The sequence below is a fragment of the Metschnikowia bicuspidata genome (assembly GCF_001664035.1).
Source record: "Metschnikowia bicuspidata var. bicuspidata NRRL YB-4993 chromosome Unknown METBIscaffold_1, whole genome shotgun sequence".
In the NCBI taxonomy this organism is placed as follows: domain Eukaryota; kingdom Fungi; phylum Ascomycota; class Pichiomycetes; order Serinales; family Metschnikowiaceae; genus Metschnikowia; species Metschnikowia bicuspidata.
In genome coordinates, this window is record NW_017387731.1 from 145,976 (window position 1) to 160,623 (window position 14,648).

Here is a 14,648-nt window from a genome sequence, read left to right on the forward strand (position 1 = left end):
TTAGCCGCATTTTGTCAATGATAGTATGTGAATGAGACTTTCATTGGAAGAGAAATGGCCTCCATCAGTTTCAGATTGTAGCTTGCATCATACTGCATACTCAACAAAACTTTCGTCTGTGGATGCAAATGGCGACAGAGACGACAATCTAAGATCAGGAATGTGACTTATAAAATTTTGCCTGCAACCCCGCTACAGAAAAAGTATATAAAGAGCTGATGGAGTCACATATTCATATTAATTTTCTCATCACCAAACTATCAACTATTCTCTTCTGTCTATCAATGAGACTCTCCACTATCCTCGCTTTCGGTTTTGCTGCTTTTGCCTGCTGCTTCTCCTATTGAGAAGAGAGCCACCCCAGATGCTGAAGTGGACAAAGTCAACGATTTAGAAGTCATTAATGGCTTTAAGGCTTTGGTGAAATCTGCCCATGAGGCATCTGATTATATTTTGAGCTACTATAGCTTAGATCAAAAGGAATGGGAAGAAGAACTCGGTTTTACATTTACCAAGAGATTTGCTGAAAGATCTGAGTCTGATACGCAAGACCTTTCAAAAAGAGGTCTTGAATCTTTCATAATCAACTTTGCTACAGATGTCTTCCATTCGTTGTTCAACATTAGTACTGCCACCACTGTCAGCTTTATACATGAAGTAAGAAACATATTCGGACATTAAGCTAGGGTCCCAAAGGCAAAGCTTCGATTTTTTCTCCTCTAGTATTGTTTACGGGGAGCAGTCTTTATACCAACTTATACGTGTTTATGAAATGAATGTCAAAATGAAAATCACTCGAATCAATTTTCTTAATTATTTCGAGTGAGCAAGAACTGTTCAGAAAACTTGAATACTGAAAGCAGGGACGAATACTATCAGGCTCTGTGTGTAATGTACAAAGACTTAATAGGCATGCTTTTCAAAATCACATTCATAGATTCTCTTGCATCTACTCCACCAGAATTCCCAGATGCAAGCTTGAAAATAAGTTCAAAAAACACGTGGGCGAGTTCAAATTGGATAGTGCATAAGACACGAAAGTTGTGAGCCTGTGCAAAACTTTTAAGGACATATATATTTGAATTTATTAAAAGTTGTGAATCTTACTTTTTTTATTGTCTTGATCAATCTACGAGACGTCTTCAACACAATACTTTCCAGGCCATTTATCATGCAAACCTCGTACAAGATATAGAGACAGACAAAAATCTGTAGCAAAGCTCATTGCGGCAACTAGTGATAAATACAAAGTCACGCAGTTTCTCTTGTTTGTCAGGTCCTCAAGAAAACAATTTTTACTCCTAGATCCAAGTTTTTTGAGATCCAAAATAACACAATGGGAATATACTGAGGATACATAGCATCAAACATTGCTTCTGAACACTGAGGGACTTATAGATTAAGCTGCAGTGCTTCAGCATGAGCAACGTTCAAATGTTTGTGTTGTGCCGCTATCTTCTCCACCGTTTGAAACCGGTTGAGCCAGAATTTAGCTGAAGTTTAGTTGGTATTTTGACTGCAGCGCAAGCTGAAAGGCACGATCATATTCGAGCCCACAAAAATACCCCACTAAATCATCTGAATTCGAACTAAACGCGATGAAACAAATGATGCCTTGCTACATACAGGAAAATATATGTCATGAGCATTTTTGACACTGGAATGCGAGACGGTAGAAAAGCTGCCTACTCCTGCATTTAGGTTCTTCGTCTTTTGTTGAGATAAATGACCTCCAGTATGGTGGTTGGGACACGTACTCTAAAGGCGAAGCCACTCTCGGAGTCGTCAGCTATATAAGACTTGAAGAACTTTTCATGTCTCCTTTCTTCCTTCTTTGAAGAAAGCTCCTCTTCATAGATCTACATCTTAATCGATTCATACGTTACCATGAGCTAAGTCCTACCGATGTGGTCCTTACCATAGTACTGTTCGCTCATATGTTTTCACCATCCTAGATGCTATACCAAGATGTGCCCGGTATACACATACTAGGACTGTCTACAACATTGACCAAGGCTCTGGGCCGGCTTATAGTTTCAATGCAGGATAGACTTCAACATCTTTACGATTGGAGTCTACCCCGCATGGAATACGCGATAAAACATAGGCCAGGGTTGCACAATATTCTAGACAGTCCTGATGTGTGTACACGATATTAGACTTGTATACTACCTAAAGGCAACAGCAGCCCCGATTCTTTCAGCACCATATTAATGTGAAATAGTATTAGTAGCATCTTTGTAGATCGAAATCACAACGAGGAACATTCTCTTGAAGAAGGAAGAAATGCTACAGAAGTTTTTCGTGTCTAATATGATTGGCCCCTGAAATATTGACGTTGACTCGAATTGCGTGCTCCAACAACCATATTAGCGGTATGTATCAAGATGCACAACTATATATCGCATGCATTATTTCGTGTAAATTTTGCAGGGGAGATTCTCGGACAACAGCCATGACAGAGTAGCGATCAAATTACTAGAAGAAGATTCCTAACAGCAGATTTATGCGTGTGTTATACGCTCCTGCAAATGTCTGACCAAGAGCTTTTCGCCAGAAATATTGAACAGAAAGCAAACCTTCTTAACTTTTCTGGTATCTGCTAAATTGCCCTGGAAGATTGACGGGAATTGCCGGACACACGTGCCCTATTTTGCCGACTGTGCAAAATTTGGTGATCGAAGCGTGATGCAGCTAGAATTGTTTTGGGTGGTCCGGGTTTTCTAGCTTATACTGTCAATAAGCTCAAATTCTTGCAGACAGCATCTCAACAAATTGCACAGGCTACTAACATCTCCTCTGCAGACGCAAATGGCGACAGAGACGACAATCTGAGATCAGGAATGTGACTTTTAAAATCTTGCCTGCAACCCCGCTGCAGAAAAAGTATATAAAGAGCTAATGGAGTCATATATTCATATTAATTTTCTCATCACCAAACTATCAACTCTTCTTTTCTGTCTATCAATGAGACTCTCCACTATCCTCGCTTTCGGTTTTGCTGCTTTTGCCTCTGCTTCTCCTATTGAGAAGAGAGCCACCCCAGATGCTGAAGTGGACAAAGTCAAAGATTCAAAAGTTATTGCTGGCTTTGAATCCTTGATTGATTCTGCTCATGAAGCATCTGATTTTATTGTGAACTACTATAAAGTAGATCAAAGTGAATGGGAAAAAACCATCGGTATGTCATTTACTAAAAGATTTGCAGAAAGATCTGAATCTGAAATGCAAGAGCTTTCAAAAAAAGGCATCAAGACTTTTCTAATTCCATTTACTGGACATATTTTTCACACGTTGTCCGAAATTAGTGGTGTCACCGGTGTCAGCTTCGTCGACCACGTTTTGAAGATTTTCAAACCTGAGGTCTGATTGGCAAAGTTTGGATTTTCCCTACTTTAGTATTTTTTGCGGGAAGGGATTTTTTGTACTAGTTTTTACGTGTTTATGAAATGAATATCAGAATGAATATCTGTTTAATTAATTATTTGTTCAAGGAAGAGCGAAGACTATCTAAAAATCTGGTCGTAAGTACATGTGTGACTCTGAGCCTATCAAAAGTTGTGAATCCACCATTTATATTGTCTTGAACAATATATGGGAACTCTTTAACACAACACTTTCCAGGCCCTTTATCAAGCACGTCTGCCTAGATATATAGACAAACAGAACTCTGCAACAAAGCTCATCACGGCTACTAGTGATGAATACGAAGCCACGTAGATTTTTTGCCTTTGAGGACCTTCAAGGATATTTTACTTCCAGTTCCAATTTAACACAATGGGAAAATGAGCATCAAACAATGTTTCTGAAAACTGAAATATCTAGAAATTAAGCTGCTGCTTCAGCATGAGCAACGTTCAAATGTTTGTGTTGTGCCGCTATCTTCTCCACCGTTTGAAACCGGTTGAGCCAGAATTTAGCTGAAGTTTAGTTGGTATTTTGACTGCAGCGCAAGCTGAAAGGTACGATCATATTCGAGCCCACAAAAATATACCACTACATCATCTGAATTCGAACTAAACGCGATGAAACAAATGATGCCTTGCTACATACAGGAAAATATATGTCATGAGCATTTTTGACACTGGAATGCGAGACGGTAGAAAAGCTGCCTACTGCATTTAAATTAATCGTTTTTACGATTGAAGTCTACCCCGCATGGAATACGCAATGGAACATAGGGCAGTCTAGACAGTCCTGATGTGTGTACACAATATTAGCCTAGTATACTTCCTAAAGGCGGGGCAACCGCCCGATACATTCAGCGCCATATTAGTGTGACACAGCCTATATTAGCATCTAAGTTGATAGTCTGTACATCGAAATTACAACGAGAAAATTTCCATTAGAGAACAAAGAAATACCACAGAAGTTATTCGTGTCTAATATGATTGGCCCCTGAAAGATTGACGTTGACTCGAATTGCGTGCTCCAACAACCATATTAGCGGTATGTATCAAGATGCACAACTATATATCGCATGCATTATTTCGTGTAAATTTTGCAGGGGAGATTCTCGGACAACAGCCATGACAGAGTAGCGATCAAATTACTAGAAGAAGATTCCTAACAGCAGATTTATGCGTGTGTTATACGCTCCTGCAAATGTCTGACCAAGAGCTTTTCGCCAGAAATATTGAACAGAAAGCAAACCTTCTTAACTTTTCTGGTATCTGCTAAATTGCCCTGGAAGATTGACGGGAATTGCCGGACACACGTGCCCTATTTTGCCGACTGTGCAAAATTTGGTGATCGAAGCGTGATGCAGCTAGAATTGTTTTGGGTGGTCCGGGTTTTCTAGCTTATAAAATTCTTGCAGACAGCATCTCAACAAATTGCACAGGCTACTAACATCTCCTCTGCAGACGCGAATGGCGACAGAGACGACAATCTAAGATCAGGAATGTGACTTTTAAAATCTCGCCTGCAACCCCGCTGCGGAATACGTATATAAAGAGCTAATGGAGTCATATATTCATATTGATTTTCTCATCACCAAACTATCAACTCTTCTCTTCTGTCTATCAATGAGACTCTCCACTATCCTCGCTTTCGGCTTTGCTGCTCTTGCCTCTGCTTCTCCTATAGAAATGAGAGCCACCCCAGATGCTGATAATAATGGTTTACCTCCTTGGATACTCAATCCCCAAAATACTTTGCCCATAGTGAAAAACAACACGGAATTTGTTTCCGCTTTTGGGAATTTAGTCAAGGTACTCGGCGAAAGTACTCATCAAGTTGCTCGTCAAATGAATATTGATCCCAAGCATATGGGCGTCAAATTGTCTGAGGAGTCCATACAGGCGTTGGATCGTGAAAGTAATGAGCTCATTAAAAGAGGATTCTTCTCCCTTTTATCCTTTGTGTTCGCAAACATTCTCAGCGCAGTGCACTTGACGTACTTAAGTACTACTTTTGATATTATAGGAACAGTTTTGGCAGCCATTGGTGAGTAAGCCATCGAAACTTTACCATATTGGTTCTGTTTTTATCTAACAATGTTTGTGATATTGGCGTTTTTTACCAGTTTATATGTCTTTATGAAATGAATGTGATTTTGCAATATCAATAGTGGTATGGGCCCACCCTTCTCTATTCGTGATGACACTTTCTGACCACAAACTTGAAATCGTGATGTAGGGACTTCACAATATTTGTATTCTACTGGAAGCTTCGAGTGAACTAAGATCTCAGTAAAATACATGTTTCGTGATTTCTCAACAAAATGTTAATACACCTCTATTTAATTATCTCCCAGTTTTTAGATGCAAGAAACCTAGTAAGAATGTATGAAGGGACCAGCCAGCGAAATAGATACAGTAATTCACAATGGGTAAAACGACTAAGACATTTGATTATTGACGATAACAAAAGATGCTTTAACTTATTTGTCTTTTTTGCGTACCACGTCTGATATTTTCCGCATGTTTTGAAAACCTAGAAAAACGGTTTTTTGAGGATCACTCATCTAATGCTCCAAAGTAATATCTTGAGTAAATTCACTTCAATTTCTAATAGTGTTCCCATTCGAGTATCTCGGAATGACATCTCAAGCCCCACGCTTGGGAATTTTATGTTCCTCTGATTGCTATAATATACAGAAACAGCAATATACTATATAAGAGAGAGATAAGTCCAACTGAATTTCATCGCTTATCTTATAATTTGTTGAACTTGGATTTGTTGCTGGATATAACATCATGATATGGGTTTGGAAATGTTTGATCTGTTCCTTAAATAAACTATGATCAAAAGCGTCACGGGTTGCTTGCCCTACAGCATCAGAGATGTAAGACTAAAATAAAAGCGTGAATGAGGGTACCATGGGGCATCCAAAGTTTATGGTCACAAGGCCGTGGATATTATTCTTTGTTCTGTCTAAGATCTAAGCAAGATTTCCAAAATCCACATCGTAGTTAAGCTGTAAATCTTCAACTCTAGAAGACCGCAAAAACTGTGATTATTCGTACATTAAGCAAGACCATGGTCATGCCTACAGTTTTAGCTTGGGTAGTATCAATACCAACTGAGCGGTGTTTCCTCTAATTGAGAATCATTACTGAGAAAAAAAGGCAGATTTCTAGTAATTCAAGGCAATAATTAATGCTACCAATGCTCTCAAAGCCTCTAAGAAGAAATCTTTTCTTTTGTCAAAAAACAATTTGCTCTTTCTTTTGTGAGTTCTTTCGAATGCGATTTACTCTTCTGGGTATGGGTATCTTGGTATCTTTTATCTTTCGTGTTCAAGTCTTGAATACATAAAACCCCAATTATTAAGTAAAGCAACACAAAAAATAATTCTTAGCCAAGGTCTTCGGGTAATACAGGCCCTTTTGTAATACATTCAGTGAGTGAACATATACTACCACCCAAGGGTTGACTTTGGCTGTCTTCCCGCGAGTGCATTGATCTAAACAAGTTCTTGAAGAATCACACTAAAGCTTCTTCTCAAATGCAAGTAATATGTGTCAACTAGTTCCAGAGGCGAGGAAAATTAATCTATTGGATTGCTGGTTTTTCCCTTTTCACTCGAGATACGAGGAAGTGGACAGCGGAAAATTTGATACCGAGATGGGTGAAGAACTAGACTCGTATAGGTCACGCGCTTTAAAATTGGCAAGAGCGTCGTTTCCACGGAGTCATTTCTTTTTTTCAAGTTTACAGAATATATGTAGTCTGGGTTGCATGATTATGAAGACTTTGGAAGTTCACAACTTCATAGCCCACAATAAACCTCCTTGTCCTCAAAAGGAGATAGGAATGTTTTTTCGAATGATCTTTCAAAATCTTATACTTAAAGCGTACTGGGAGTATAAGTCAGAAGAAGGTAAGCGGCACGAATGCTCTTTAATTTTAGACTTGACCCGATTCTTCATGAAGTGCCGTTAGCTGCCGCAAATGCGGCTTCTTCTCCGTCCATTCGATCTAAATTCTCCAACAAAGAGGTCAAATGGCCAATTCTTCTATCTTACATAAAATTTTCAAGCAGTTTGAATTTATTTGTCTGATTTGACTTCAAAAGAGCTCATGAATGTAGTGCATGTATTGGAGTGAAAGTTATTGTGATTGCACTGATAAAATACTCCCTACTTTTTGTATCAAATCGACAAAGTATGCGTGGAGTCTCAAATAATTTGCCCGACTTAATCAGATTTGTTTTCTTGATACAAATTAAAGTGCAGTTTTGCGCCATAATAGAGGAAATTTATTTCAGGAAACTTTATAGAACGCCACTGGAAGAAACCTGGATATAAAGCCAGAATGAGGCACCTACAGGAAGCACAAGATCAAAATAAATAGAAACTTACGGAACAGTCTCAAAACTTGGAGGAAAGTGTCAATGTTTTAAAAGAAACTACTCAAAACGATATCTGCTACTCTGGGAAGTATGTTGTCACTCGCATAACGTACCCGTTTTGAAAATAGCCGATAAAAACCTCTGTAGATGTATTGGAGTTGTTCACACAATTCAGCTGAATTGCAATGCAATACAATTAATGTTTAGTCCTGATGTTGGTATCTTTCTTAATGAAAAATAACAAGAAGACTTGAATGAGAAGATGGTAACATTCACCTCCTAAAGATAGTGTGAGTTTTACATTGTCACAAATCTGCCAAAAAAATCTTACCAAATAGACAATCATAGAATGTTCAGCAAAACTCACGAGAATCTTTGGTATTCTTAGCCGAGCATAAGAAGAGAGTTTATCAATTTTTCGGCATGCCATGGATTTTTGTCACCGTGTATATAGTGACATTGCCCGCTCCGAGCATCGCAAAAAGGTAAAGATGTTTTATACTTTATGGGTCTGTCATAATTGTAAACAGCCACAAGTATTATATGATACTGAAATAGACAAAGTAATCTAGCAATTTTTTAAGCAAAGAAAATATACTATAAAAGGTGGGAGACCGTCTGATTCTCTACCCCAAGATCCTTGAATATGTTTCCCAGGAAAATTTCTTGATCGACGGTCTCCAGCGATGGCATGATAACCGAGTCCACAAAATTGCTATGAGATTTGATTTCAAGATTTGGATTTGGAAAATGAAGAATTTGAAAGCAAAGCATGATTTTTCTAAGAGAAAATTTCTTCTTTTGGATGCTTGTAGTAGGCCATTTCCAAAAATGATTTGGTGTTCGTAAATTCTATTCCAAAGACTGGAGAACAGTAACAGGATCAAGAAAAACTCATCCGTCTGTTCATCTAGCAGTCTCCTATATGTCCCCTGAATGGAGCTTTCATTGCTATATTTTTTGCTCATCAGTTCTATACACTTGGGTATATTTCTCAATTCCTTAAAAAAAACATGCCCTGGATTTAAAATAATGGCTCTGGAATTCGTAGTTTTTGGGTTCTTAGAAAATTAGGTATCTTACTTACTATTTAATAGAGCGTCAGCTTTAGGAAAAACTCCAAAAAGACACAGACTGGGGATTGGTGGTGTTATTTTGTAGATTTATTTGATTAATGGATGTGTTTGAAAAAAGAAGCAGTATAGTTAGTCACCGCCTGGGTCCTCTTGGCCCATATCTTTTTACGTACTGGATACTACGTCACCGATTCTTAGGATAAGTCTCCTTTAGTAGTCGCTTCAACTCAGATAACAAGCAGTATTTATGGCTGATTTTTCTAAGGCTTCTGATCACACATCTCACCAATACATGGAGGCGGTGTGGAAATAAATGGGTATTGGGCCTACTATGGGTAGGTTCTTGATCTTGATCATGCGAGAACAGGAGGCACAAATCTTTTTCAATCCTTTTCCAATCCAATGTGGTACCAGACAGGGAAACCCGATATTATTTAATTTAGCATTGGAATCCTATTCAATCCACCTTGAAACGCTTGAAGAATTTCCGATTGTTTATGAAAAATATGCAATACCACGCTTTATGAATGATGTTAATATTTACCTTGATGATACGGAAGGTTGTGCTAATGCTGCAGAAATCACATCGAACTACGAGAAAGTCAGTAACTGTTGAAAAAGTGTGAGTAAATCCACACTTTTAAGCTTTACTCTGCACTTTCCACGCCTCTTTCAAGACATTCTTCCCTATCATCAGAAATACATATGACAATACGGTCTAACTAAGATTACGACTCAAGGGGGTTAATTTTTTATCACAACTCTCCCATCGCAAATCTCCCAATCGGGATACGTTTTGTTGGCCGTTAATGATCGAGTACAGAGGACCGTACCGTTTATTTGCTCGAAGCAACTTTATCGAGGCATTGTCCAATGTATGACTGCAAAGTAGTTGCGAGCCATGGGTGTTGGTATCAAACGCGTGTTTAATAAACAAAGATGTGTGCCCGGCACAAAATTGGCGGTTATGGATTTATAGAGATAAAAATCCAATTGCTGAAGCACAGAGCTGGAGTCCTACTGTCGACACTCACGACTGCGCACCATTGGCTCACCAATTAGCTCAAACTCAAGATGATACACCACATGGAAAAAAACTTTCTTAACAATAGCCGAGCTATTATGAGGCTCGACGCAGGTCTATTATGGGTCGACTTTAAGATCGAAAAGTCTGACATGTTCTGCAAAATCTCACAATGGACCTTCACCCCCAAAGAACGTCACTATTTTGAAGCTTTGAAGAAAATTGTTCCAAGAGCTCGCGACCTTCAAACCGATGTTAAGTAAGATGACGGAACAACCGCTCTCTCGAAACACTGACTGGATGGTGTCTGCTGGGCCTCATCCGGGCAGATCACATATGAAACCTCATGAGATGGAAGCCATACAATGGAGCCGGCGCAAACAGGAAGAACTTCCGCCACTTCGCCCGGGGCGTTTCCTTGTGATTTTTCCTGAAGCAAAGACAATAAAATGCTGAAAAAATTAGAAAAGAATTGTACAAACAAAAATGGCTGGATCAAAACAATCTTAGCGCAAGCGTCTATTTAATCACATCCTCTATGTTTACACCTCTACAATGAGTGTGAGAATGTGCACCTCTGATGGCAAAAGATCAACTTTCAAGCTCCAACACACTTAAGGGAGATGCTATCTCCTTTAAATACTTTCGACGAAAAGCTTTGAACCCTTGATTTGTTGGTTAAAGTCGTTTAAAGGGCGGTTTTGCTTTTTTTGCCTTATCAAGTCGTCTCCAACTAACTGAGTAATACATAAGGTTTGGGCCGAGGAAACTGTTCAGGCTGTGATTAAAAAAAAGTGGTGGTGCAGAATCTTGCTGCTGGTAAGTATTCAAGACCTGCTCAAAGATCAAATAATATTTATTAAATTTATTGTATAAAATTATCGGGAAAAAAAATGAAAAAAACGTTGATTAAATCTTCCCTCCGGATATGCACAAGCCAGGTTCTGAACAGCAAAGAGGCCACATATACCTTCCCAGATCCTCTGTGTAAAAAGCATAGACAAAAATGGCTCTTCAGTGATTGGGGTTGTCAAGCGTCAAATAATATGACTTCGTCAATACTTTTGGAAGAAACCTCATTTTGTCTTTTCCCACGCTTCTCCAGGTGTTCACTTGAAGACGCGAGGCATTGGAGATAAAAATGGGTATCATTAGCTCTCTTGTAGATTCTGGTTTGGAGCAACAGTAAACTCTTAGAAATCGATAACTTCAGAATGCCTAGAGGGTCCGTTCAGAGGGGGTTGGAAATTGCGAAACGCAATTTAGGCTAGGCTCATTATTAGCCGTTTTTTTGAGTTTTCTTTTGCAGAACTTTTGATATTGAATAAGATAAGTTCAGAACAGAAGATACAAACATATTTATACGTATATTTACATGACATTACCGGTGGGCGTTGCCAACTGCCAAATATGTTTAGACAGTAAAATGTGCTCTCAAGTGAATATTTTCGGGTTTTGAAAGAGCAAGCCTTGAAGATATGGCGTTAAGGGATCGCAAAACCATGCTTTGTTGACATTCGAGACTCGGTCAGATCTTAACTGGTATTTGATATAAGGAATTTCATTAAGACCGGCAATTCACATTTTCAGCCGCACCACTGGAGTACCTTCGGCGCACTGTAGTGACAGACTTCGTACAAACTACATTTACGTATCAGGGTCAATGACAAAGAAAGCGAGCAAAGAGCTTTGATTGCAATTCTGAGCGATGCGCTCTTGGTTCAGTTTCCGGTTGCCGTGGGTGGGCGCAAATTGAAAGTATCGCCTGCCAACGGCATCCATTAATAGTTCATTTTCACACAAAACGAAGAAATTAAACGGTAAGCAGTGTAATGTTTTTTCTGCAGTTGAAGTTTAGGATAGAGGCCTACTTTACGAGTTGGTCCTCAAACAACCCAACAGATGTGTTTCAAATTGAAATGAACACGGTCCAGCTCGGCAACATGGGATGATCATCCGTTTTGAAATAACGAGCAGCCCATTTGTCTAGTACGGGCAGCAAATCTGGCACAACCTCCTTCTTGGGCGTCCGAACGGCTCTAGGAAAAGTGGAGTTGGCAGGCCTGTACACCCACGTAGAAGGGATCTGATATTTTCTATGTTGATATGTCTTGGTTGGGCAACCAACGAGACTTTCAAAGAACGGCGGGCATGTACAGAATATGAATGTGCTCGTGCAACCCAGTCGGGCCTTTGTTGACAAATGGGGCCCGAGAGTGTAAATTCGCAAGGACGGTAAGACAGTACAGTACAGTACAGCTGGAGGCTAGGCGGAGAAGTGCGTCCATTTGAGTGGGCAACGGAGCCGGCACAGCCAGACTAGTAAAGATTAGAAGCCGATATAAGCAAGGCTATGAATGGCTCTAGAGATGCCAAATGGCTCCAGAGTTGAATAATGGCTCCAGATGGCTAATGGCTCCAGAGATAATCTGAATGACATTCGTTACTCAGTTATCATAATCGGGGAAGCATGACTGGTATCAAAACTGTAGGCGATCTTTACAAAGTTATGGGAGGTTAAAGATTGTTTAGGCGGGAGACTCAAAACCCACAATCCAATTTAAAGTCAAGCGTGTGCTTTGATTTAGGAGCGCTGTGGATCTATGATAGCTTACGGAATACGCTTCTCGAGAAAACCAGGAAATGTGGAGTACTTATATGATGATGGCAAACACATGTATGTCTCAGAACACAAACGGAGTGTCCCTGCCTGGGAACATGAGAGTTATGGTAGATGTTGAAACTTTCGGGAAGCTTTATTTTGAAAAAGATTCTCAAAGAAAGGTTAAAGATTTGTGTTCCCTCTGCACGAGGAAACACGAAATGGAGCCTACATCTTGCCAGCCCCAGGTTTCTCAGCAAGCCTTGCGATGTGGCTGGAAATGTGGATTGACATTCTGTGGGGCATTGCTTCTGCGAAGCATTTCTTTTCGTGGAGAGCTGATCATCTTGGTAGAAATGCAGATGTCAAGAACGGGTTCGAGACTGGATTCAGAAATGGGCTAGCTGAGTTACCTGAGGCATACCAAAGACAAAACATTAGATTGAGTACACAAGAAACGCATATCAACTATGAGAAGTATGGTATTATCACTTTGACCACGAGTGAGGGGTCGGTCTACACTTTCAATTATGTCGTGGTGACTGCCCCGTTGAGTGTTCTCGGAATCACTGTTCAAAATAATAGGCATATCCTCAATTGGGCACCACCATTACCGCGAGGATTCCAGGACTTTCTACCATAATGCTATTGTGAATCATTAGGAAAAGTTGTTATGGAGTTCGAGAAATGCTTCTGGCCGACGGACGTTCACAAGGTCTATATTCTTGCCTCTGAGAGGAGTTCACAACACACTGTACGACCTTGGCAGAACCCAACTTCAATCGCCAACTATTCTGCCATGGCCAAAGTCCCATTGTCGGTATTTTTGATGCAATATGCTTCGGCTACGCAGGTTGAAAGGTGGTCTGCAAAAAAAAAATATGGCAGATTTTTGAGCCAGTCGTCAAGCAGATTGCCGCGTGACCTATCTCAGAACCTTTTAGGGTTTTTAATTCAGAGTAGGACAATGAGCCATGGACTCGAGGGTCTCATTCTGCGGGCTGGATTAAAGCCCTGCTGACAGATGAAGGCTGTCATATCATGGCGGGGGTGTACCTAGGAGAGTACGATTTGCGGGGGCGGAAACCATTAGTGGAAGCTCAAACGGCTACTCCCATGGGCAATTTTCAAGTGGCGAACGAAAAGCACGCCTAATTCTACAGCAAGAAATTGTCCTGTCCAAAATATCGAATATCCACGGAGAATTGAGGTGTCGTAATATGACGTAAGGCCTGGGAGGATGTGTGCGAGATGTGCCACTGACTACCCAAATACGACCCCCAGAAATAGTTCAAATGATAAACATGTGATTTTCTATGGTCAGCAGCTGGCATTTAGAAGAAGAATTGATGCTCCATTGATTGATACTCACGTCGTGAATAATGGTGCCCGATACATATAAGTGCCATAGATGGATATTAGACCATATATGGATATTGGCACTATATATGGATATTAGCACCATAGATGGACATTAGCACTACAGATGGATATTAGCACTACAGATAGACATTAGCATTACAGATGGATATTAGCACCATTTATGGATATTAGCATTATAGATAGACATTAGCATTACAGATGGATATTAGCACCATAGATGGATATTAGCAGTACAGATAGACATTAGCATTACAGATGGATATTAGCACCATAGATGGATATTAGCAGTACAGATAGACATTAGCATTACAGATGGATATTAGACCATGGATGGATATTAGACCATAGATGAAAATGGCTCCAGAGATGGCAAGCCGAGAGATCGCCGGGGTCTGGTGCCTGACGCATGTCACGATGCGTGCAGCGACCTCGTGTATTTTGTCCACACCCAAGTTTTCTTGGTCGGGGAAAGCGCTCGTAACCCGCAAGTCTGGAAGCTCTGGAAGCTGGTTCCGAATGCACCGTCACCACCAGGGTGCAAACAGAGCCACCAGGCACCAAAAAAATAGAAATAATACAAAAATAAAAACTCGCCTGCATGCTGCCTGATCCAAACGCTGGTGAGCCCGTCTGGCCCGGGCCAACCGGCCGTACGAAAGAACAGTGCAATCACGCCCATGTTCCGGGGCCGCAATGGCAAATCACGCTATTTTGCCCGAGCGCGGCGCTGCGAACCAGGGCCGGCGTCACGTGCGCGGCTATGTG

At 40.3% G+C, this 14,648-nt stretch overlaps 2 protein-coding genes across 2 annotated transcripts; both read left to right on the top strand.

Annotated features, from left to right (window-relative positions):
- Window positions 1-3,183: 3,183 nt before the first annotated feature.
- Window positions 3,184-3,976, top strand: METBIDRAFT_80269 (uncharacterized protein; the record flags this gene model as incomplete). Its single annotated transcript, XM_018859198.1, has 3 exons — window positions 3,184-3,363; window positions 3,432-3,524; window positions 3,625-3,976. 3 exons carry the CDS (start codon window positions 3,184-3,186, stop codon window positions 3,718-3,720), a joined length of 369 nt encoding a protein of 122 aa, XP_018713177.1. The 3' UTR covers window positions 3,721-3,976.
- Window positions 3,977-12,780: 8,804 nt separating this feature from the next.
- METBIDRAFT_9070 (uncharacterized protein) lies at window positions 12,781-13,143 on the top strand (the record flags this gene model as incomplete). Its single annotated transcript, XM_018859306.1, has 1 exon — window positions 12,781-13,143. The coding sequence occupies one exon, from the start codon at window positions 12,781-12,783 to the stop codon at window positions 13,141-13,143; it is 363 nt and encodes a 120-aa protein (XP_018713178.1).
- Between the last annotated feature and the right edge of the window lie 1,505 nt (window positions 13,144-14,648).